Source organism: Falco peregrinus, chromosome 7 (assembly GCF_023634155.1).
Source record: "Falco peregrinus isolate bFalPer1 chromosome 7, bFalPer1.pri, whole genome shotgun sequence".
Classification (NCBI taxonomy): domain Eukaryota; kingdom Metazoa; phylum Chordata; class Aves; order Falconiformes; family Falconidae; genus Falco; species Falco peregrinus.
In genome coordinates this window covers 26,425,664-26,450,109 of record NC_073727.1, presented here as the reverse complement: position 1 = coordinate 26,450,109, position 24,446 = coordinate 26,425,664, and the positions used below count along the sequence as shown (strand labels likewise).

Below are 24,446 nucleotides of genomic sequence, written 5' to 3'. Positions count from 1 at the left end.
CTCGTTCCCCACTCCCTGTACTTGGAAGCTGCTAATGATCAGGGCACACTGCCACATACCCATTTAGGAAACGTATCTGAAGGAAGAAAACCATTCTAAATTATTTGAGCTTACTTTCTCCTGAAGCGGCTCCCAGGGCACAGCGCACACCCGAGCTCAGCTCCCAGCTCAGGCTCGAGTCTTCCCTGTGAGAAGCACCATGTCAGAAATCCACCCTTCGCGACATGGCACCAGCTCACTCCCACCCGTGCCCTGAAGAGCCACGAAACAGGACCAGCCTCTTCTCTCCCAGCAGAGGGGATGGGCCTCGGGACACACGGGCCTGGCTCTTCCCTTTCTCTCCAGGCTCTGCCATTTCCTGCCCCTGTACTTGCCAGGGGTGCCAGGCCAGGCAATGCCCAGTTACCACCAGTACCCCACCTGCGAAAACAGCGTGTGGTGTTTCTCAGGTGCGCAAGGCTACTGAGATGGGAAAGTAAACAGCAACATGTAAGCTTAGTGCAGTTATGCGATGGCATGAATAGACAGTGGAAAGATTCTCAAACTCAGCTTTGAAAAGTTGTTCTAAAAATGTGTAAGCTCCGTGCTCACTCAGAAGGCCAAACTTTAGGAAGTTCTCTGAAAGAACAGCATTCTCCTGCCAATCGATCAAAAAACCCCAAACCAACCAGAAACCCACAAAACCACCAATCCATTTCCTTCCATTTACACGATCTGAGATTCTATGCATCTCATCTACAGAAGTGCCTTACCTTCTATCCTGCTGTCAATTAAGGCAATTACTCCTTTGCTACTGTTTATAATTGATGAGCAGTGATTGGATCTACAGTAAACAATATAATGTAATTCAAATCTGTAATTAAAGACTAATCAATGGGATAAATTCATTACACTTTATTTCCATTATGTGCTCCAAAAGAGAGCAGACAGGGAGGTGAAAGGATTTTTTTCTTCTGCTTCCAACCTGCATTAGTTTTTTATGAACAGTGCAAGAGCATAAGTTTATCTAAATGCTAATTCAGCTGCAAATTAAAATAACAAATAGTAAAGATGTATTTTATAAGGACACTGCTAGACAGAAGAACTGACTGAAGAGAAGCAGACTTTTTATAAAAAGATTTATTAAAAATAAGTTCTTTAAAGAGAGAAAGTGACATGTATATACATTAAACTGTCAGATCCTTTATGGGGCTTATAATACAATGTATTCTAAACTGAACAAGAGACATCCGCTTTTTTTTTTTTTTTTTTTTTTTTATGTATGTCATGCTTTTTGGAAGTAACAGCATATGGGAAGAGAAAAAAAAAATCCAACACTTAACACACACACAACCAACCAATACAAGCAAAATCTTGAAATTGAAGACTACTTGCAAAGATGAAACTCAGTGATCAACATGATGATATTGTTAAATACAGACAGAAACCAAGAGTTTATGAATACAGTCTTCAGCTGATAAGAGTTTATCTGACAACTGTCAGCTTCTGATTAGTTCTTAATTTCTACTGTGGATTAACAGATTTTAGGAAGTGGGTTTCTGTTCTATAAAGGTAGAAATATTTTTGGGACAATAAAATACCACCCAAAACCAGGTAAACAAATGCATGTATTTCCAGCTCTATTGCAGTAGAAATCAAAGATTTCTTCTTAGTAAGAGAGTTACACAATTGCTGGTCTTTTCCTTTAACTCCCCACATTTCTGACAGCCAGAACCACAACAATAGTCTTCGTTAAAATCATTTTATTTTACAAGAGTGTTTTGCATGAACAGTGACATGACAAACTAACACTTGATTCTGCATGCTTCAGATGACCTCAGCTTCTCATACTCAGAGGTCGTATTTAGAACTATATCCTTTCAGTTGTGTCTTCTGAAGATTTCCCATTTTTAGTGCATATATACAGCGGAAAACTGCAGTATTACAAACATCTACCCATCCTTACAGCAGAAATCACTCTTATCTCAGATGTATGCAGGACTTAGATCTTCAGATCTTCGTAGCATCCTCTTTAGTCCCACAGTTTAATAAGACCATCCCAGCCGCATGTAATGACTTTAGATGTTTCGTGTGGATGCCACACTGCGCCGATGCAGACTTTATCATGTGCTTTTAATCTGCTGTAGAGTTTTGTTGTCTTCCAGTCCCAGATGTTAAGTTTTCCATCTGCATCTCCAGATATCACATAGCTGTATTAACAGGATTAAAATAAAAGCTGTATCATGTGTGAAGACTGCTTGTATTGTAATACTTTTACATTGAGCAACGGAAAAGAGCTTCACCCAACGAGCTTCCTGTTTGACAGTCTGCAAACACACCTACCAGAGAATTAGCATACATGCTGCGCTCTAACGCACAAGTCCTGCAGAAGGTGATTCATCAACTGCGAGGTAAATGTGCTAAGCAATGCGATTATACCATACACTGTTACTGGAACTAAAGAGAATACATCAGCAAAAGAGAAAGTGCCAGAAGTTTCTCTGAAATTTATAGACACTTCTCTCCACTTTTTCCTCCAGTTCTGCTGAGGTTATTCTCCGGATTTTGTAGTAATGAATTATCTTAAGTACATACAGCGATAAATGTGTGAGCATGCTACTAAGCAAAGAGGATGAAAAAGATGGCGCTCTGAACAATCGATGAGGATACCCACACCAGACCTGCAAAATGGGAAAAAGCTGGGCAAACCTGAGTTGCAGGTATTCTAGACAAGTACATACAGTGGAACCCTGTGCTGCAGACCATGCGCAAAAGACCGGGTGCAGAAGCCTCCTGTGCTGCACCAGGACTAGGCAAAAAAAGGGGAGTCTCTGGATGGTTTAACAGCAGTGCAAAGCGTCTTTGCAGAATGGGAAGTCTGGACTACATGGACTGTTTTCTAAAGGCTGCTCAGAGCAACCACCGAGTATAGCTTAGTTCTATCAAATGGCAAGAGTAAACTTTCCATCCTGCTGCTTGACTACAGAACTCTTGTCTGACGCTGGGTTAACAGGATGGCTGTGCATCGATGAATGTCGCAGAGGATTCAAAAAGAAACGTAGCATCCATGCTAGCAAGTCTTACAATGAAGCTCATTCCCACAAAAACTTACCTCATGTCAGGTGAAAAATCCACTTGACAAGCATAGCCAGCTACCATGTGACCTTTGAAAATTTTCTTTTTGTTTAATCTGAATCTGTTCTGAGCTCCAAAAATTAAGATTTGGTTATCCATCGACTGGCAAGCCAACCACTTCCCTATAAAGGCAATAAACAGAGGTAGTATCAGTGCTGCATCTGAAGAAACAGACTTAACTCTAACACTTTCAGGGATTTTTATAACTTTTCTTGCACTATCTTAATTCAGATTTTCATTATGTATCAGGGTTCTAAGGTAGCACCTGATACTGCTTCTGTCTGGTACAACTGCGAAGAGGCAAAACCAGACATTTGACAGGATTTGGGATGCCTAGTCCTACAAAATGCACTCAGGACTCTAGAAAAGCTCTGGCTGTCACAAAAATGTGTTGCATCAACCCCACTGACTTACTGGTAAGTTGGTAAGTTACTGAGTAAGCTTGCTGGTGCACATAATCAAGTAATTCAGATGAGGGGGAAAAAATCCCATCTAGCTGCAACCTATTTAATTACCTGTTTTGTGGGTATTCTAAGATGGTCACCTCACTTTCTTTAGGGGAAAACCAGGTCTAAGGTAGATTTGGGAGTTTGAAAATTCATACATTTTTGCAACTATTTAGTATTCTCTGCCCTAATGGAATGCAATTTAATAAAGATACTTGAGTGAAAGAAAAAACCCCTAGGCTTTTCTAATCTTAATTCTACCTCATTTTATGTCTTGGCAGTGCACTAACTCCTGTCTGAGAATCCAATAAAGATGATTTGCTACACAGCACCATGGAACAGACAGTTTTGTCCTGAATTCTGCATATCGTCACTGCCTTTACAGTGTTTAATGCAAACAGTGATAACATAAAATGTGCCAACTTGACTGTAAATCTGATCAAACTTCCAGCTACTAGCTTGGAATCTGAGGCTTTTCTTCAGCTTCCCAAAGAAACAAATCACGTGTGTACCCCACGCATGTTATTCTCCTCTTAGTTTTTAAAAGCTCAGTATCTTGCATTGCTCAGGAGGAAAAAATTAATTGATGAGATTCATAAATCAATGCCCCCAAGCAGAAAAGTTCCACATCTGTAAAACTTTCAATTTAGTTTTCTTCAAAGGACTCATTTAACTCCAAAATGAGGCATAACGTGTCTGGCACAATCTGTAGTGTAAGTAATCCAAGAAAACTTGATTTGTGTGATACTGGACTACTGTAGGTCAGGATAATGTTAGTTAATGTGACAGGTGATGCCTTGAGCTGAAAAGATGACTACTTCATTCCTCACATCATTTACTGTCTCATCTCAGAAATCAAATACTCCAAATGCTGGCCAGCCAGAACTGGAAAAAGAACGAGAAACCCAGTATTTCAATGTGGAAGAATGAGATGAATTGAAAAACTGGATCAGAGTACAGCAAGTTGTGCAATTTCAGAAACAGGAGCTGGAAAAGGCCAGCTTGGGAAGCTAACATTTTTAAATGCAGCCATCTCCTTCTCCAGAATCTTCCTTTTTATACTAGAAACTCACTTGTACTGTTAAGAATATTTACATTGCAAAGCAAATACAATTTGATGTTGATAGCCAGCTGAAAATGTCAGCTGTGCAACAAGTTGATCAGCCACTACTCAGCACAGCGGGACTGTTAATTGTAATCTGGCAACACTTTAATAATGTTGACACTGAACCTATTTAATTTTGGCCAAAACAGGTAACTGTTAGAAGGATTTTTCACTGATTACTGGAGGCACTAAACCTTTATCCTCCTTCAGTTTGATTCTAATTGAAGAACATAAGCGCGAAACATTAACATACAGAAACACTGAGATAACTTGGGATTTGTCTTATGCAAGAGTTATTTGGGCTACGTTCAGAAGAGAAAGGAACAGCATTATCACTTTCTGCTTTAACAATGGCACCACAAGGGCTGCTGAACCGGCCTAGCACTTTGCAGCCATTGTCAGTTGCCACCACTGTTTCTCTTAATATTTTAAATACAGCAAAGAGCACGTTGTAGCTCTATGAAAAGAAAAATCCTTTTGCCCTGTCTGGATTGAAGGTCTAAATTTAAATTGATGCAGTTATTCTGATGTAACTCCCCATTTTGACACACGTGTTCTTAAAACTTTTAAATCAAAACCCATGGGGGGAGGGTGTAACACAGGGGTAATGGGGATGCAAGATGGCAGTATTACAGAGGTATCATCAGTAAGACTTGCCTACATAAACTAGGGCTAAGAAGGCAGTTAAAGTCTTAACCTACCATTTGGAGACAAAGTCACGGCTGGCATGGAGTGCATACTTGGCTCAGCTATGTACTTGAAGTCTACAGGAATGTCCCTGCAAAAGGAAGACGTATGTGTTTTATGAAGATATGGAGATGTTCCAAGGGGCTGCCTGCAGTCAGCCGATTTACTCAGCCACCGAACCACAGAGACTGTAAGGTGGTGTTCAAAGGAAGAATGCGCAAAAGCTCAAAATTATGAATGCCCACCTAGAGATCTCCAGCTGCGGAGCCATCCACAGGATGGTCTCTGATAGAGTGAGCTTACCCCAGTCAAACGACCCAGAGTATAATGCAGAATCGTAATTCCAATTGTTAAGGAATAACAAAAAGATACTCTATTAATAGTTTCCAGTTTAACTGCAGCTCCTGCAAAATCCTAATATAGGTAGCAAAAACAGACTGATATAAGCATGTGTCTTATTGGAATGTCTCACTGACTCGAGTTTTAACTAGAATATTTCTGCCTTTTTTTTTTTTTTGATAAAGGAAAAGACAACAGGAGTCTGTCTCTTGTTTCTCTGACAAAGCCCTTTTCCTCCTGATCTCCCTAAATGGGATGCCAACCAATTCCAAATGTTCACAGCTGACCTGAACCATGACTCTCTGGTCTCAATGGCATACAACACTGTGCCAGTGTATGTTAAGAACATACACTGTCCTGTACAAAGGCCTAGGGAAAAACAAACACAGTCTAATCCTTACTCTGCAGAACTGTCATTTGGTTTTGACTATATAAATTGGATTACTAACGGTCCATGCATATTCACAGTATTCCTCATACTCTGCTCTAGAAGACCAGTAAAGAGGGAAGGCATGCACATGTCTTTCTCATTAAGCAAAAGAAATCTCCAGCAACAAATAGATTTGGTTAATGTATTCAGCAGAAAACACACGCAAAATGTTCTGTAGCAACATTAATTAATACAAAGGGGATGGTTATGACTTCATTGTCTAATTCACACAGTAGAAGGGCTGCTGGGATACTATCGGAGTAGAAAGCGTGGGTGGCTGCCTTGTACTAGCTGACCGAGCCTTGCTGGATGGCAATACAGGCGACATTAGCCAGGTAATTACAATTCTATTTTATTGTGCAGTAAGTGATTTACTGCCATCTTGGGTTAAGCAACGTACACATGGGCAGCAGGGTGCGAAGCTGCTCTGTTGTCAGGAAGCAACCCAAAATGCTTCTGTGAGTTAAATGTTAAAATAATTTACCCTCAGAATAAGGAGGACAACCTGCTTAATACTGTCTGTGGATAAGAGCATGCACAGGGATAACTGGCTTCCAAACAGGCAGACCTAAGACTGCTGTTGGACAGTACATCTGTAAAGGAGTAACAAAAAGTCCACGTAATCTCTGAGGCTGACTAGCATGACAGCACAGGAACTGCAGCCCTCCCCCGTGCCCCATCCTACCTTTTCGCATCAATAGCCAAACAGCTTTAAAAGCCACCTGCAACAGGACACACAGCCATCGCTGCAGTGAGGCCAGATCCTGATCCTGATCAGCTCCCACCGTTCAACACTCCCTCTGCCCACTGGTCATGTGGAGTCCTTGATGCCAGGTAAAAGCAATCCCACTGGAAGCCCCATTAAAAACCATCTCATCACAGAAGATGCATTTCCAATGCTGAATTGTACTGCAGTGGGAAATTTAAATGCAGTACAGGTTGTCCTGCCTTCTTTCTCTTTACAAATGAAGGCAAGCTCATCCACCGGAATTTATTCAAGACAGCTCTGCTTTATGTTGAAACCTACCAGACACGCTTAGGACAGCTGCAGGATAGACTGCATTAAACTATTAGGCAGAATAAAGAGATACTTCCATGTTTCACATTTGCTTCTAGTCAAATTGCTAAATAAGTAATATTAGCCTGCTCTCTTAAAAAAATTACCAAGAAAGGTGCTGTCGTGGTTGCCTGGCCTCAAAACTCATGTGATCTATTGTTCGTTCGAGTTTTTCAATTTAAAGATCTTCAAGTCCTTTCCCCACTTCATACCATTTCAAAGGCTGAAAAGTTTTAAATATCAACAGTAGTATCCGCTAGCCAAAATTCGGAAACGTGATACTTTGGGGTTCTAATACAACTTCTTCCCCAAGCAGGAGAGAGAAAAATCCTTTTAAACAAACAAGTGAAAAAAACCCCACAGAACCCACCACCAAACCCAAACCAATCCAGTTCTGGGGTCTACACATCATGAAGAGCTCTCTCAGGAGACTACAGTATCTGTACCAGGAACACTAGAGAGAAAAGGCCTGCTAAGGAGTACAGCTTTACAGAGATAAGCCTCCTAAGCGTGTCAGGATAATAACCAAGCTACCACTGTACAGTTCTTGCTTTGCTAGCTAACTTGGAAAAAAATGGAAACAAAAATCTCCAAGGTCAATTGCCCAAACCATTTCACTGTTTATCCAAGTAGGATCAGACGCATATGAAGCAAAGACAAAATAACATTTTGCATTTCTAGAAGAAAGAACACAGAATATGATACCCCTGCCAACTGTAATGTCCCTGCTGTAACAATACAATCACATTAAAGGCAGAAGCAGACAGTTTTAAAGTACTCCCATTAAGATTCCTAAAGAAACCATTTAATCTGCAAGAGTCTGTGCTATACTTGCAGTCTGAACTTTCAGCAATCAACCAACTGTAAGTGTACAGCGCAGTGAAATCTATGCATGGGATGAATTCTCGGGGAAGGGAGGTTTAAATTCTCAGGGGAGAAGTTCCTCACTGTGATGAAGTCTGACACCGCATCCATTACCAGCTCTGGCCAAGTCAAAGTGTTTACAAAACATACTACAAAATTCCTCTAGACAATTGAAACTAAGCAATTAGAACAGCTTTAATTACTGGCTTTTAAGGCCATACTCAGGTCGTAATTACTTCTGCTTAGTTTCTGAAGGATACTGAAGAAATATTGTGCTGAAGAACATATGAAGAAACATGCAAAAGGTATAGTAATCACATCACCCTAAGCTGCAAATAATTTTCCTTGTGAACTTAGGAAAACAAGGATTTGAGGTACCGCATGAAATAATTTGCCATGGAAGTTTTCAAGCTCCAAAAGCTTCTGTAGTGAGTATACTAATTTAGTTTTAATGCATTGTAGAAATCTGGGTCTTAAAATTACAGAACTGTGCCTGCAGACCAATTAACATATATCATGGCACGTTGTGGAGACAGGTTTTCAAGTTGTGCCTAGGAAGACAGCATTACATTTGCTTTTTATAAAACCCCCAAAAATCCCTGACGACTGTATTACAGAATACTGCCTACAGTTGAGTTCCCTATTATCTGAACAAGGCAGCTCTTTATTCAGTGTACAGCAAGTACAGTACATATTTTTTCTTCAGAAGGGAAAAAAAAAGCTTCTGCTACTGGAACAATCAGGTTGTGATGTTCCCATGCCAGAACCTTTTTGCCTTTCTTGCTCTCTTCCCCACAGAGTGACTAAATCCACCCACTTCACTATTTATTTCAGCTATCAACACAAAGCTCGTGAAACAAGGGCAATCCAATTTCAAGGAAATAACAAATTTGTGCAAGTGAGATCATCCTCCCACTTGCCAGAGAGGAGACATCCCTTAGCAGATATGATACCGTAAAGGATTTTTCTTTAAGGAGCTCAGTAAATGTATGAGCCTAATTATGAAATACTGAACAGAGGCTCTCTTGGAGTGACATATGGTGACAGCATTACATGTCTAGCCTAAGCCTGAGTTCCCAGACTTTGGTCATTACCACTGCTGCTAACTGGCAATGACAGCAGCTGATCACAGATACACTGAAGGTTTTGCTGGCTTCTTGGGTAACACTCAAATACCACAGACTGGAGTCTCTTGTCTAGGTTTAAAAAAAAAAAATCTAGGAAGGAATTGATTAGTCACAGAGCTGTCGAACTAGTGTCCGTACTGTGCAACAGCTTTGGATGTGTGAACAGCAAAAGGAAATTGAAACCTAAAGATATAGCAGTGATTATTTCATAATGAAATTTGAAATCATAGAGAAAAGTCCTAAGCTGAAAATCTTAGTACCCAGAACTTTGTGGAAAACATTTCAGATAGGAGAGATACATTTTTTCCCCAGGTATGTTAAAAACTGGAAGCTATTTAAGATGATATTTCTTACAAGTTTTTCTTGGATACTTTCACTTTTCTGTCATCTATTGTATTTATACTGTGGGTACCAAGGATTGCCAAAATAACCCCGACTACCAGAAAACCAGAAATGAAGCTACGCTAAACTATTTCTTTCATACACGGGCCAAATATTATGTAATACTATGCACATCCCAATTCAGAGCAGTCAAAACTGACACACAGTAATGTAATAGAGGAGGCATTTCTTTAAAGGGTTAATTTAAGGGCTAATACAGCCTTGAGAAAAGAAGACAGAACAGAGATCACTAATACAGTGCAGCGTGCTTCAGGCTGACAGGGCTGTCTTTGGGGGAAAAGGAAATTTATGAAGCGCCTCAAGCCTTAGGCCAGAACAGGGTTGTAAAGCCTGCACTTCCTCAGATAGCCAGAACCCAGTACACTCCAGTGTCCTATGTGCTATGTATACTTTTAAAAATAAACTATGTTCTCAGTTTGCTCACAATATACTTTAAGTTAATATTCGAAATTTTAAACTTACCATTCCCAGACTCTTAAACTCTTGTCATCAGATGTACTCACAAACCTTCTATTTTCATCCACAAACACAATGGTGTTGACAGCTCCCAAATGCCTATCGTATTCCTGCACAATCTCACCACTTCGAATATCCCACTGCAAATAAAAAAGTCAGAATAAGACCTTTTTATTTTTACTAAAATCTGAATTTTTAGAGGAAGACATATTAAGTAGACATACCTGCACAATTTTCTTATCTGACATTCCTGCAACAAAGAGATTTTGTTTGTCTTCATCAGGATTGAACTTGACACAATAAGGAACCTTCCTGTTTGTGAATCTTGAAATGCATTGCCCTGCAACAGAAAAGCCATTCATAGTGCATCAAGTTGGAAGTCCTATGGGCTTATCGGTTCTCTGCAGATATTGATAAAAAACATTAATTTTACTTTTATTTTACTAACAGCAGAAAACACTTGTTTTAAAGCCTTTGAGAGGACTACAGGGTAGAATTTACCCTGCTCTTTGATTATACCTTTTTTCACACGTTTGTATGCACAGACCTGTATAAATATATACACACAAACTGTTCCATACCTTTAACTGCAGCTTTCCAAACAGTGTAACTGCTCAGTAGCCTATATGTCATCAAGGACATCAGGGCTGGTCAGGCTATCACAAGCTGACCACTGCCTTTGCAAGGCATCACCTCCTCAGCATCAGAGGTCTTCTCATCAAGAGACTTAAACTCAGGCAAGAATTCCTCAATCCTAAGCCCAGAAAAGGGTAACTAATCCAACTGCAAAACAAACCACTGACCAACTTTCATAGCCTCAGCCATACATACCCTGATTACACGTTAGCCTTAACTTACAGGAGCCCGTTTTAATCCGAAAGCTCAACACATTTTTCAGGTGTCTAAATAACTGAGTTCAGACTTGAGACTGGAGAATGACTTACACCTTACTGGCTGTCACCTGTATAAGACCAGAGGCACTGCCAACCAAGAAAGCTAACAACTTTTTCAAACATGGGAACTTCCTGTCTTAGGAACAGACTTAAGTTTAAAAGAATATTGACAACACCTATCCTGCATCTTTTTAGCTTAAGAAACTATACGGATCAGAATGTTGGAGTATCTCCCAGGCAGTTCTGTGACAGCAACAGACCTACCCTCCAACTCCCTGCCCCAGCAGCTCAATTTCCACCACTTTTCTTATTGGCAGTGCTCCTCAAGTTCAGGTTAACCAAAAGATCAAGTGAAACAATTCTTCTAAATTAAGCATATTCAGGTCTAAATTGTGATTTCATTACCTAGTTTTATGCCTGTAACTGTAAACATGCAATTAAGTGATTTGGTAAAATTTTGTCTTTTTCGCCCAAAATTTTTCTAGCATTACAAATAACTATCAAATTCCTCAAATAAAAAGGTATATGAAATACAGGTATATAGGTAGTGTCAACTGCACTATTACAGATAACAGCAAAACATTTAGGGAAAAAATTACTATTCATCCTGTAACGAAAGCATAAATACTGAACTACAAGACAATATTAAGGATAATTGGAAACAACCTGACTGATAACGTATCTTGGTATTTACTATTAATTAAACACAGTGCCAAATAACAGTGTCTATAAATACAAGCCTACCTGTTTCAGTGTCCCAGAGCTTAAGATAGCGGTCATATGCAGCACTAAGAAACCGAGTGCCAGCATTATTAAAACATATGTCTCTAACAGCTTTGCTATGTCCTACAAGATAGAAAAAATGTGATGACAAACGAATCCATTCATGCTTAGAATTAATGTTTTTTAACAAAACATTATTCACGTTAAATACTCCAGTCTTTAACAATACCAAGAGAACAAGGAAATCACTTACTGACATTCTTCATGAACCCTAGTAAAGAATGATTCAAGCGAGAAAGAAAAAACCCAAACTCATAAAGAATGATGAGAATTAAATCCCCAAACCCTCAACACCTCTCAAGCACTGGAGAGACAAACAATAGCATTGCACAGAACCAACCACTGTGCATCATTCATGAATTGATACAGAAGCAGAACTTTAAGTACTGCTAGCTTCAAAGATTGTTCTATGCTTCTCAGAGCTGCAAGAGAAGTATAAAACACTGTAATAAATGCCAACATCTAATGAAAGAGAGGAGAGACAAACACTACAGGAGACATATTTAAAGGAGAAACATTTATAATTAGAAAACAGGTACAAAATATGGGAAATATTAGATCAGAAAATTAAGAATGCTTTCATCTGGTGTTACCTTCCTAACCCTTAACCCCAATACTTCAATCTGACCACTGCATCAGACTTGTTAAGTTAAAATACTGGCACAGTGCCTTAAATATAGCAAAATACCAGGCGAATCTGGTTGATAATGACCTTTTGAGAAAGAGAGTCAAACTGTTCAGAAAGGGCAGTCTACTCAGAGAGACCCTTTTTTGAGCCATCATGTTGGCCACACTGCTGTCATATGATATATTATGTGAAAAAAAGACTTCTTTGTTGTTACTCAACATATATTCACTCAGTGTTCTAGCAATGTTCCCATTTCAAAAGGAGAATCAGCTGCTTTTGTTCTGCATTCAAGGCTAAGAAGTTTGTATTTCTCTCTCTCAGCTATCGGCTTTAAAAAGCACCTGTTACATGAAGAAAGATGACACCTGAACCCCCCCCCCAAAAAAATAAAATTTCCCAAGCTTTTGCACTAGAAACTCCACACAGAAGATATGACCTATTAAAGGTGGGAATCATCACACCGTGAGATGCCCTCACTGCATAATAACAGCAGGCTGCTGTTCTCAACATGAAGATGGCAATGTAATTTCCTAATTTTGCCTTTGGAAAGGGGTCTTGCATAAAGTATTGATGACTACAGTACTTTAATATTTTGCTTTAAAGATTGTAAGATGTTATACATCAACATTCTCAACACGAAGATGGGGCAATGTAATTTCCTAATTTTGCCTTTGGAAAGGAGTCTTGCATAAAGTATTGATGACTGCAGTACTTTAATTTTTTACTTTAAAGGTTGTAAAATGTTATACATCAACATTAAATTGCTTGGAGTAATTACAAAGGTTCACTAAAAACTTGCACATTTTTCAGTTCTTATTGCCAAGATCATACTGGATACCATTTGCCTTGGATGCCTGCAAGTCCTCTCTATGAAAAATTAGTAAGATAACGTAAATCATATCCTTCCATGAAATTGTTTTAAATACATATAAATTTAAAAAAACCAGACTATTACCAATAAATGTTCGTAGACATCTTCGATCACCATATACTTCCCATAGCTTGGAAAAAAAAAAAGGGATGGGGAGAAAAGATGTCAATTGTTAAACAATAATGATGCTGAAATTAAGTGCAAACATATATGGCAACATCTTTTAAGAAATTAATTACAAACATATGACATCTACTGATTCATCACAACTATCTACCCAGAAATTCACAAGAATGGTCTGTCACTATCTTGTTAGCAACCCCCGCTTTGAATAACTAACCTCCCCCCCAGCATGTTCCAACTTTAAAGCCCTAAGGTTTTGCTAGTAATAAATAAATAAATCGATAAATCATCAGCTTTCTGGTATGATGTATGCTGGACTAAAATGTGATTAGTTCAAGACCACAAATGCTTCACTAAAACACTTCAACAGAAACCTATTGTTAGTTGTAAAACTAGGTTTCACAGAAAATGAATTATTATAACAGAGGCAATAACCCAAGGAACTTGTGACCTTCTAAATGCTGTTACTAAATGATTAACACTGTTCTAACACCCACAGCCTCATGTATTATTTCTATCTTTGATCCAACAAATTTTTATTTTTCTCACTTGATTTTTAAATTACAAGTAACACAGACAAAAGCTACCTGGTAGAGGTACCAAATGTTTAAGTGTTCTAAAATGCATTGCCTATATTCAACGATGGTATAAAATATATATGTGAAACCAGAAAAATAACTCACCTTGATTTTGCAATCCATAGAGCAAGACAACAGTATATGCCCAGAGAGAGGAAACAATCTAACTGCACTGACACCCTGTAAATAAGGACATAATTAAACAGTAAGTGGAGCATCTAGATAGGTCCTAAGTTCACTTGCCCTCTTTTCTAAGAAAAAAGCTAAAGCTTATCTTCATAAAATACACAGATACTGTATCTTGAAAAGAAATAACCTACTCAGGTTCCATTTCAGAAACATTGATGCTTTTTGAACAATTGTTATTGGCAACAAATCGATTCACTTCAACAACTGTATATATACCCTTCTTCAACACTCATACCACTACTGTGGTAAACAGAGCAAAGAAATACAAACTGTGGGCTTGGGCAACTGTTTCTGTGTAACAAGCCTTTTCAGGTGGGGCAGGTGAGGAATTTTTCCACAAAAAATGTTTCTGGCCAACTCCATTTCTTACATGTACTACGAGTGGCTTCTACCCACTGAACTCAGATTCCCTAGACACGGCAGCTTCCCGCCTCTCTGTATTTCAGGTACTCCTTCCAGAGGAAGTCCGAAGAACCACCAAGTACTCATGGTCTGATGTCCCTTCTTCACGTTTCGTATCAGTTACTCTATACATATTTCATCCAGTTCCTCCCACACCTGGTTGGAGTTGGGTGCTTTATCCTCCCTATTACTATGTACTTATATCCCTCAGCTTTTCTACATTTTTCTGCCCATCCTTCTTTTGCTTCTCTCATCAATATTGTTATTCATCTCGTTTGAAGAAAAAAGCTGTTTCATGCATCAGTCTGTTCTAATAGGATAATAGGCAGAGGAGTGACTAGAGCTTTGGGGAAGAAATGTTATTCTGGAAAGAACTGACTGTTGCAGCAACAAGCTGTTTGATGCAGTAATCATTAAAGAAGAGTTCACAGCTGTGACAACTGAAGAAGGGTAAAAGCCAAGTGTTCTCTGTGTCCTCCTTTCTTCCATCTTTCAGATATCATTAAGAAGCCGTTCACTGCAGCACAGCATATTCCCTCAAGCCATATTGAAAATTAAGAGACAAAAGAAGCAGCAAATTGAGTATAAGCTTTACAAACCTGATCAGCGAAATGCTTTTTTAATACCAAAAGTATGTACATAGTTACAGGGTCTGGCACAAGAAGAGACTGTAGATGTTAAGTAGTACCATCAAAGAAGACTCATAGCAAGGCACACTTCTCAAAGGTTAATAGCTCTATTTAGGAAACCTGTAATGCTGATTCACCATAATCACAAAACCTAACATAACTTTTCGTAAGTTTGATATGAAATAGCCCTTAAGTACTTTTACCATTAAAAAAAAAAAAAAAAGCATTTTTAGGGATCTCTAGAATTAGCCTTACTCTAATTCACGCGGTAGTTTAGGAAGTAACTCCAAATCGCACAGAAGTCACTGAATAATATTCGTCCCTTTAAGAGAGGTCAGGAAGTCACTATGTTAATGAAGAAGTATATGCAGGTAAACAACTACATCTGAGTGAGCGAACACCTTGCGTAAGCATGTAATGCAACCAATTATATGCATAATGTGGTAAAGATGAAAATACTCTTTCCTTCTATGGATACTTCGGTTTTACAGAAGTTACTAGCTTCAAACACAAAGTGAAGTGGGTTTTCATGATGTACATTCTCAAACATGACTTCCTACCTTTGTATGTCCAGACCACACGTGGATTTGTTTCTTTGGAAGGTAGCACTTATCAGGTGGCACTGTAGAACGGAGATTAACTCCAACATCTTGAGGGACATGAAGATAAGATCTCCCTTGATAGTCATACATTTCCTTAACTGAAAAGGCAAACACAGAATGCTGAGAATCCAAGAGCCTGTATTGTAAGAGGTTATAATCTTTGAATGGCTCAACAGCCACGCACAATTAAAGTTTTTCTCAACACAGCTGCTCTGCTGTCAAGCAGGAGGAAAAAAACCCCAAACAACTCTCTTCATAGGATACAGATGTGGAATCTTACTTGACACCAGTTAAGCTCAAACTAAGTCATTTCAGCAAAGTCTCCTTGGAATCTGATAATAAACTTCCCCCTACACATCTTACTCATCATCAAACGGCAAGACAGTTCCTCCAGCCAACAAGGGTTTGCTTTCACTAACTCTACATGGATTATAATGTGCTACGCTAACCCTGTCATATGCTTGCAACTCACATTCCAGCCAGCTCTGTGCTACCAGTCACATCAACCGAATTACAAATCAGAGAAAAAAAAGATCCATTTAGCCAGTGTGAACCAATATTGGTCAGCAGTAGCCAAGAGCTGCTCTTCAACTAGTTTTAAGAAGTTATTGGGACAGTCAGACATGCAGAGATGCATTTTGCATAGAAGCGGGTATTTCAGAACAGACTTGTGTTGGATAGCCATGACATTAAGCTGTGCACCAATTAATTTCTCTGTTTCTGTGATACTGTTACAGCAGTTTTGGTTGTACAAGTGACCTCCTGCACAGTATCAATGTTTGCACATGTCTACAAAATGGCATACTTCTGGAATGTTTGTGTTTGAGAAAATTGAAGTTCATCTTGTAAGGTTGCTCACTGTGAAACTTCAGATAAAGACCATGAAAAGGTAGATACAAAATAATTACTCCTTAAGAGGCTCAGTGGCTAAAATGTAAGGTTTGTCATGCTCATCAGTATTCAATAAATATTGTCATGACCTACTACAAACAAACAGAATGAGGTACTAATGTCAGCAATGCATAGCTTGTAGCATCTTCTTTAATGCATGTAAGAACGGATGCTCCAGCTTGTGCGTGTGAGTCTGGCTTAGAAAGTGGTAAACAGAGACTCTGTTTATTGTGCCAAGCTATGAGGCAGGACTACTTTGCAGGTGGAGAGCTGAAGTAACAGTTCCCCAAAATCCCTGAATTTTACTTACGTACCAAACCATTTTCTTTGAAGGCACCATATGCTATAGGCTTCCATAGGGTAATTATTTGATACACAATTATTCATAGTATGACAGAAAGAACATCTACATTAGGAACTGAGGAAGTATAAAGTCCAAGTGATTTTCTAAATTGCATGTAAGCCATAACTCAAAGCACTCCCTGCTGATGAAAGTACTGACACATAAAACTGCAGTAATTCTGAAGCTGAAACTCTAAGCCAAACTCATAACTTTAAAACGTTTGCTCTGTAAAATAGGAAAGGGATACGTGCATCTACTAACATTAAAAATAAATATATAAAAAAAGTACCTTGAAAAATGACATTTCCACACTGCTCTTCACAGTATGAAGTGGAATCAGTCCAAGTTTATCTCTTTCCCTGTCCTTTATGCTTACGCCTGTGAGCACTATTATCTCCAATACAGAAACATCAAGGTGCCTTAGCCAAACTGCTGAGGCTGTCTGCCATACTTACTAATTAACACAGCAGGCAAGAAAACACAGTGAGCAAGAAAATGAGAACAGGCAGGAAGATGCCATTACCATGTAATATAGTCTTCTCCTCTCCAGGTTTATCATCTTCCAGTTTTCCTCTCTTTTGCCTCTTAGCTGTTATTTCATCCAACTCTTTCTGTTCTTCCTGGAAAAATAAACCATGACCTTTTAAAAATCTGCACTCAGAATCACATAACAAAATTCAGAACTGTACTATCATTTACTTACTATTAAGAACACATTTACTTGCTAAATGAGATTAGAAATATTTCTAAGCCTCAATAAAAAGAACACCTTTATCAAAACCAGAAGAGTTTGAAAAGCTATGTGCACTGAAAAGGATTAAACATTATCTTTTTATTCATAGACTACAGCTAAGCATCACTGACTGAACAAGAAGGATGTTTCTTGGTTGAAGGGCTGGGGTTGGGTGTGTTATTGTTGGATTTTTTGTTTGGCTGTTTTTTTCTTGGGTTTTTTTTTTTTGTTTGCTGTTTTTTTTTAAAACAAGTTTTACTTTTGGTTCTTTTCAAGCTGCTTCTGTTTATAAACATCTTTTAATTACACACTACACACAGATAAAATGAATTTTATTTCCAAACAGTCTTGCAAATAATTGAATGCAGAATATTTGGAACACCTTATTCAGACATATCACCTGAAATGTGTTGGTCACCCTAAAGCATAGCATAGATCTGCTTGGACAAAATACTAGTGCAGCTGGATTTCTGTTAAAACCACTGCAATGTACTAATAATGTGTATCGATTGTGTTAAGGTAGTACTTACTTCTGATGGTTTGGCTACTTCTTTTTCATCAACATATTTTGCCCATGGTCCCAGAAACCCATCAATATTAGATGCATCATTCTCCTTGAATTTCTTCCTTTTTTCAATTTTCCTTTGTCCTGTTTCAAACACTGTTAAACCTGAAGAAGAAAACAACACGCTGCCTAGCTGCTAACACAGAATACATCATAGGTCACATCATAGTCAGTTATAAGAAAAAAACACCACCACCACTCCTTTCAATACACACAGCAAAATGGAAGAAGCATTTGAGTAAAACTACCAAAGCATTGCTAACTTTTCTAACTATGAACACTGCTAACCATGTACAGCAACTAAGGAAACACTTAAAACTGTTTGTTAAGAGTATTTAACCATGCATGTACCCACGCATTTTTAACAGTAGGTCTGCAGACTGTAAGAATACATCAGTTTTCATACTTCAAATAGTGCAGTGTGTTTGAAAGTAGTCTCCTAACAATGGCTTCTGATGCCCCTCACCCCTCTCGGTTTCAAAAAAAACCCCCAAACCCTAACCACAACTGTGTATTTTAATTTAGTAAACATTCATAGAACCATAGAACAGTTTGGGCTGGAAGGGACCTTTAAAGGTCGTCTAGTCCCCCCCCCCCTGCAATGAGCAGGGGCATCTTCAACCAGATCAGGTTGCTCAGAGCACTGTCCAACCTGGCCTTGAATGTTTCCAGGGATGGGGCATCTACCACCTCTCTGGGCAACCTGTCCCAGTGTTCCACCACGCTCACTGTTAAAACTCTCTGCCTTACGCCTACTCTGAATCTACCCTCTTTTAGCTTAAAACCATTACCCCTTGTCCTATTGCTACAGGTCCTAATAAAAAATCTGTCCCCATTGACATGGTCATCTACCTCCAACAACTATCTTGTTCTTTCATATAAATACTAGCTTTTCACAAATGCTGTGTCCTCAGAATTCCATTTGTGAAAACCATTAAACAATATAAATATGGGAGGAAAAAAATTTAAAGTTAAAAGTTGTAGTGACTTAAAGTTTTTCAAAAAATTGTATATACGATTATGTGCAATTTTCAAGTAATGTTCTCCTACAGCATCAGTAATACTCATCTGGTGCAAAGGAGCCAAAAAGAGCTTTGTATCAAACAAGGGGAAACAGGCAATGTGAAAATTGAAGTAATGATCATATGAAGGAATTATACATTAATCAAGAGTTTTCTTAAAATAAATTACTAAAATTCCATTATGAAAAGTTGGGTTTTAATTTTTGAAATTATTTAATCTTAGCTATTTCTGACTAATGTCTGTAGTTGCTATACCAAAATAAGTGTTTTCCTCATCTTACTTTGGATGGAAAGAGTTAAATAACCTTGGATATATTCCATGGAAGAGGACACAAATAATGGAACCTTGTTTACATATGCAAATAAGATGTCAGAAAAAGAAAAGGACAAGCATAACCATAAAGTTTACACAGGTACATTCTTCCAATGCAAATGAGTAACTTTGAGTGTTAAATACCTTGTATCAGAGTATTAATTAAAAACCCCATGCCCCTGGTAGTCAGTCCTCCCAATGGCACCCTATGCCTTTACCATTTGGCAACCTTCCAATGTTTTTTCTTTTCCAAATAACCCAAACAGCTTAAATTGGCTAAGCAGAGATAACACGCAGCTCCCAACAGGAGTGCTAGAGGTTGCATACCGAGTGATCAGTTTACTACTGAGTAGCACAGTTAAGACGATTAGCCCAACATACAGGTATCCTAATGCAGACGTATGACAATTTTGTCTAAGACAATTCAAGAGGACCAAAAAGCTGTTTCAAATACACAGATAAATTCTATTCGTGCAATGGCATTTGTTAGGTTCCAACTGCTAATCCTGATATGAAATTTGACATAATAGCCTGAAATATTTGCTATTTCAAGAAGACAAACCACTCCATTATCTCTCTTCCCTCTTCGCATTCCGACTGCAACACATCTTTCTTTATTGTGTCTTTGGACATGGGTAAGTCTCTCATAATTGCTTCTTTTGCCAAAGCTATTTCATTACTTAGTAAAGAAGAAATGAAAACAGTCAGCCGTTGCAAGTAATTTATATGAGACCCTGAATTAATTACCTTGATTTTTTTCAGCTTCTTCTACAGAACCAATATATTTGGTAGCAACTTCAGGGTTATCTATAGAGGGATCTAATGCATAACCTAGAACAAGACGAGAAATAAAATACTGTTATTTCAAGCTTTTAACTTCTGTGTAACTTTTACTATGCTGCCCCCCTGAAATTTCTTTCCCATTGGGCTCTCAAGGAGCTAGGGATGAGGAAGGGTTGATGCTTTGAAATCCTGTCCACTTTTCACTTGGCCTGAATATTAAGATTGTCACGAAGTATTACCACGAGGCCTTTGAGTATGCATTGCTGCAAGAATACTTATATTTGCACAAGACAGAGAACCAAATAATTATAATAGGCAACAGTTAACATAAAGACACAAAGGGAGGGTAGTCACAGAAAACAAAATCACAGAATCTTTCTGGTGGAAAGAGACCGCAGAAGGCCCCTGCTCCAAGCAAGATCAACACTGAATCTGGACCAGTTTGCTGTAATGCAGACAATTTGAATTTGACACGCCATAGCAACCTCTTCTTCTTGTAACATGGCATAAGGGAAAGACTAGCTCAAAAATCTTGTGTCAGGGACATGTGATTTTAAACAGATGCTGCTTTAGTTCAGGGCACCGGTTCCTTGGTTTGCAAAATAAGTCACACTGAAACCAGTCTGCTGCTGCTGCTGCACACAGTGAGCCCTCCAGCTTCAGCAGCAGCCTCTGGCCCCACAGCCCCCTGCCCTGCCCACTACCTCCGCTGCGTCAGAGAGCTCATCTCTGGTAACCCTGGGCATGGCAGCAGCTGGAAGGAAGGGGACAAAATGAAAACAAATGAAGTTTTCTAGGGCTTTGTGCATATTCTGTCTCACCCCGCAAAAATTATTTCATCCTCCTCCTGCCAGAGTTGGGACAGCTTGTTCCTTCAACTTGAAAGCAGTTGCTTTAACTAACGTGAATGGTATCAGAAGCAGCAGCAATGGCCTTTAATTTTTAAAAGAATTAAGTATTCACATCTTCATCTCCTGATTACAGCTATTGAATCTTGTTAAAAAAAAGAAACCCAAAACTGCTGCATTTACTCCTATAAATAATTTATAAAATGTACCAGCGTTTCACAGATATTCAGGGTATTTACAATTTTTTTATACTGAGGTTCTCATCTTAATATGCATATCTTACAGTTTTTCCTCCATTTCTCCTGAAGTGGATGGCATGATCTTATGAGAATAAAATAGACAAATTCATGTAGTTTCCAAGGAACAGGTGCGCTGAACAGCTACTGACCACCGTGGCTTTTTTTTTTGGGAAAGACTGCACCCTGGTGGACATACCACCGATTTTTATTAAGTATTATTCAAGTGACAAAATGTCCCTTGAGGACCCAATGAGAATTTCTCCATATTGGGAAGGAAAAGAAAAAAAATAGTAAAAAAAGCAATGAAGATGTTAAACCACTGGTAAAAGTAATCACACACACAAAATCAAAGAAATCCTACAGCATACAATTTAATTATTCTATTTTGATCTCCTATCAAATTATTTTCTATCTAATTATTCTGTACTGATTCACAGAGACAATCATGAACAGTGGGAGATTACCCAGTCCATCACAGAAACCAATGGCCCATAAAAACACTTGGGTGCATACAAGCTGAGAACCCATCAACAGCATCCCAATAGCCAGAGGAGATCATCTCCCCAAACACTTCTCAGGAAAACTACTGTCCTAGAAGAAGGTCGAGTTCATTTCTTTTTAGATGCTGAAAAATATTACTGAAATTAGTAGAAAAGCCATTCCAAGAACACAGCAAGTGTTCACATACAAATGGAGCTATCCAGCTGCAGACCAGCTCTGGAGTTTCAAACCTAGTAAAGACCCTGTTGTGGAACAACATATGCCCAGACGCTTCATGAATGTGATACAGGGAGAGAAATGCGTACCAATGCCCTCTTATGAAATACACCTTCCTGCTATACCTAAACCAAACAACAAAAAAATTATTCTAGACTATTACTAGGATTTACTTCCATAGATAACCAAACTGAGCAGGCACTGCAATTAGACTTTCAATAGCAACTGCCTGCTTTTACTAAGCCACTATTTCAATGTTCTCTTCCAAGCTATAAGGTTTCTGTTAACAGAGAAAGATATTACTTTGGAATTATGTCAAAATCAATACAGTAGTTTACTTGTCCTCCAACTGTATTGACACAGTCTCTGGGACTCTATTTGCTTGATGCTTGTAAAAGAGGGACAGTATTCTAATGAATAGGGCCCCTGGGCCAAGCACAGCTTCCCGTGGAAGTGGAGACTTCTTATAGCTGGGTTGAATTTGGTCCAGCATCATTCTCATAGAAAAGCTCTGAACAATTTCTACTTTCTAGTGGATATATGAAAGAGAATCTTTTCTTTCTGGCTGGGACTCCTAAACGCAGCTGCAAAAGACAGCTTGCTTTTATCCGACTCAGCTGGTATGCCATATAATGTGCCCTGACTTCTGCGTCTCCTTCAGTTTTATTTAGAAGGTAGGTATTTAATGCCACGTTTTAGCAAGGAAAGGTACAATTCCACCTACATCCATAATTTCAGTGCACCTGAAAATGGCTGTTTAAATAATCACTTTGATGTGTACTCCAGAAAGAGAGCCAATTAAACTATGTTTACACTGTGCTGTGCATTGCAGCATACAGAGACCCAAGGTAGCTCAGATAGGCAGGAAAATACAGCTAGGCTAACCCGTTCTGACCACACCGGCCTCTCCATAGAATCAAAGTAATCAGAGAATAAACTGCCTACAATTGTAATAGTGACTGTAGGTGTTGCATGTAACAGGAGTAGCTGAGAAAAAAAATCAGGATTGTTATTGCTAAGTCAGAATCATTTTAAGCTCTTAAAATACCAGTCTTACTGATGAAGTAATCCTGTTATAACCAAGTTCCTGAATACTCAAAGAGCTTTGAGATTCATGGACAGAAGACTGTTTATTAAAAAGGACATTAATATCTTGTGAAGGAGAGATTTTAAAATACTAACTGCTGCACAAATGAAGCAGTCCACTTACAGAATGAGTGGTGATGCTGAATGGCTATGAAATTATTTTCCCACCATACTCGTGAAAAGTTTGTGTGCAGCATGTAAAAAATAATCCATAATTCTGCTTCACACTGAAAAGTTATATAAGCCCATGTAATTAAGAGGAGTATATTCCCCCCCCCTTTTTTTTTTAAACAATGCTCAGAAGGGAATTTTCAAGAAAAGAGACTGCTTCTGCTGAGGGTACAACACAGAAGAATAAACAAGTGCTTGTATTTTAGGACTTCCTAGGTTTTTTAGCCATGCTCCAAGGACTACAACATGGAAAAATATAAGCTCATTAAGCTTTTGGCCATTTACATCACAAAGGCTTGTGAAGAGAAATTTGTTTTTCTAGAGAGAAAGCCTTCTCTTTAATAGCTGAAATTATATAAGAAGATTGCCTTACATCAGTGGATCCAAAATAGGGTAGATTATCTACAACTGCAGATGCAAAACTGGTTACCAAATAAAAAAAGGTCAGATTCTCACAGAGTAATTATTAATGGCTTTCCATCAAACTGGGAGGGGATCTTATAAAAAAATTATATAATGGCCTGTCTGAATCGATTTTTTCAGTATTTTTATAGATTATGCCATCAGCAAAGGATCGCATGTAAAACCTGCAGCTGACACCAAGTGAACTACTTCACTTCAGCAATGGCATACTCAGTAAAAAAAAAAAAAAAAAGGGAAGAAAAAAAGAAAATAACTGATTAGGTACAGGGGAAAAAAAATACAGGCTGCAACGGTAGTGGTGTTGATACACTTAAGTCTACCTCACACCAATTAAAAAAAAAAAAAAGAAATCTGAGAGTCATTGCAAAGGAAAAAACTATATAAAACATGGAACAGGAGTTTTAAGCAATGTTTTTTAAAGAAAAATGTAGATAAAAATTGAGGGCAACAACAATACTAAGATGTTGCGAGTGAAGGAAAGGCCTAGAAAAGGCTGAAGAAACATGCTTGTCAATCTGAAGAGAGATGAAGGACAGATGGCAAAAAACTGACAGACCAAAGGTAGTTTCAACATGTAAAACATTAGA

The 24,446-nt window shown here is 38.5% G+C and overlaps 1 protein-coding gene across 1 annotated transcript in view; it reads right to left on the bottom strand.

The window, feature by feature from the left end:
• Positions 1 to 1,727: 1,727 nt before the first annotated feature.
• Positions 1,728 to 24,446, bottom strand: part of CDC40 (cell division cycle 40) — a 40,477-nt gene continuing 17,758 nt past the window's right edge. Inside the window, exons 4-15 of the mRNA XM_013304539.3 lie at positions 20,340 to 20,423; positions 18,223 to 18,362; positions 17,483 to 17,579; positions 15,684 to 15,823; positions 14,009 to 14,083; positions 13,287 to 13,332; positions 11,665 to 11,766; positions 10,252 to 10,367; positions 10,034 to 10,167; positions 5,367 to 5,443; positions 3,092 to 3,236; positions 1,728 to 2,189 (exon numbers count right to left, since the gene is read on the bottom strand). Of these exons, the coding sequence (XP_013159993.3) occupies positions 2,012 to 2,189; positions 3,092 to 3,236; positions 5,367 to 5,443; positions 10,034 to 10,167; positions 10,252 to 10,367; positions 11,665 to 11,766; positions 13,287 to 13,332; positions 14,009 to 14,083; positions 15,684 to 15,823; positions 17,483 to 17,579; positions 18,223 to 18,362; positions 20,340 to 20,423 (1,334 nt within the window). The 3' untranslated portion in view covers positions 1,728 to 2,011. The remainder of the gene's footprint in view (positions 2,190 to 3,091; positions 3,237 to 5,366; positions 5,444 to 10,033; positions 10,168 to 10,251; positions 10,368 to 11,664; positions 11,767 to 13,286; positions 13,333 to 14,008; positions 14,084 to 15,683; positions 15,824 to 17,482; positions 17,580 to 18,222; positions 18,363 to 20,339; positions 20,424 to 24,446) is intronic.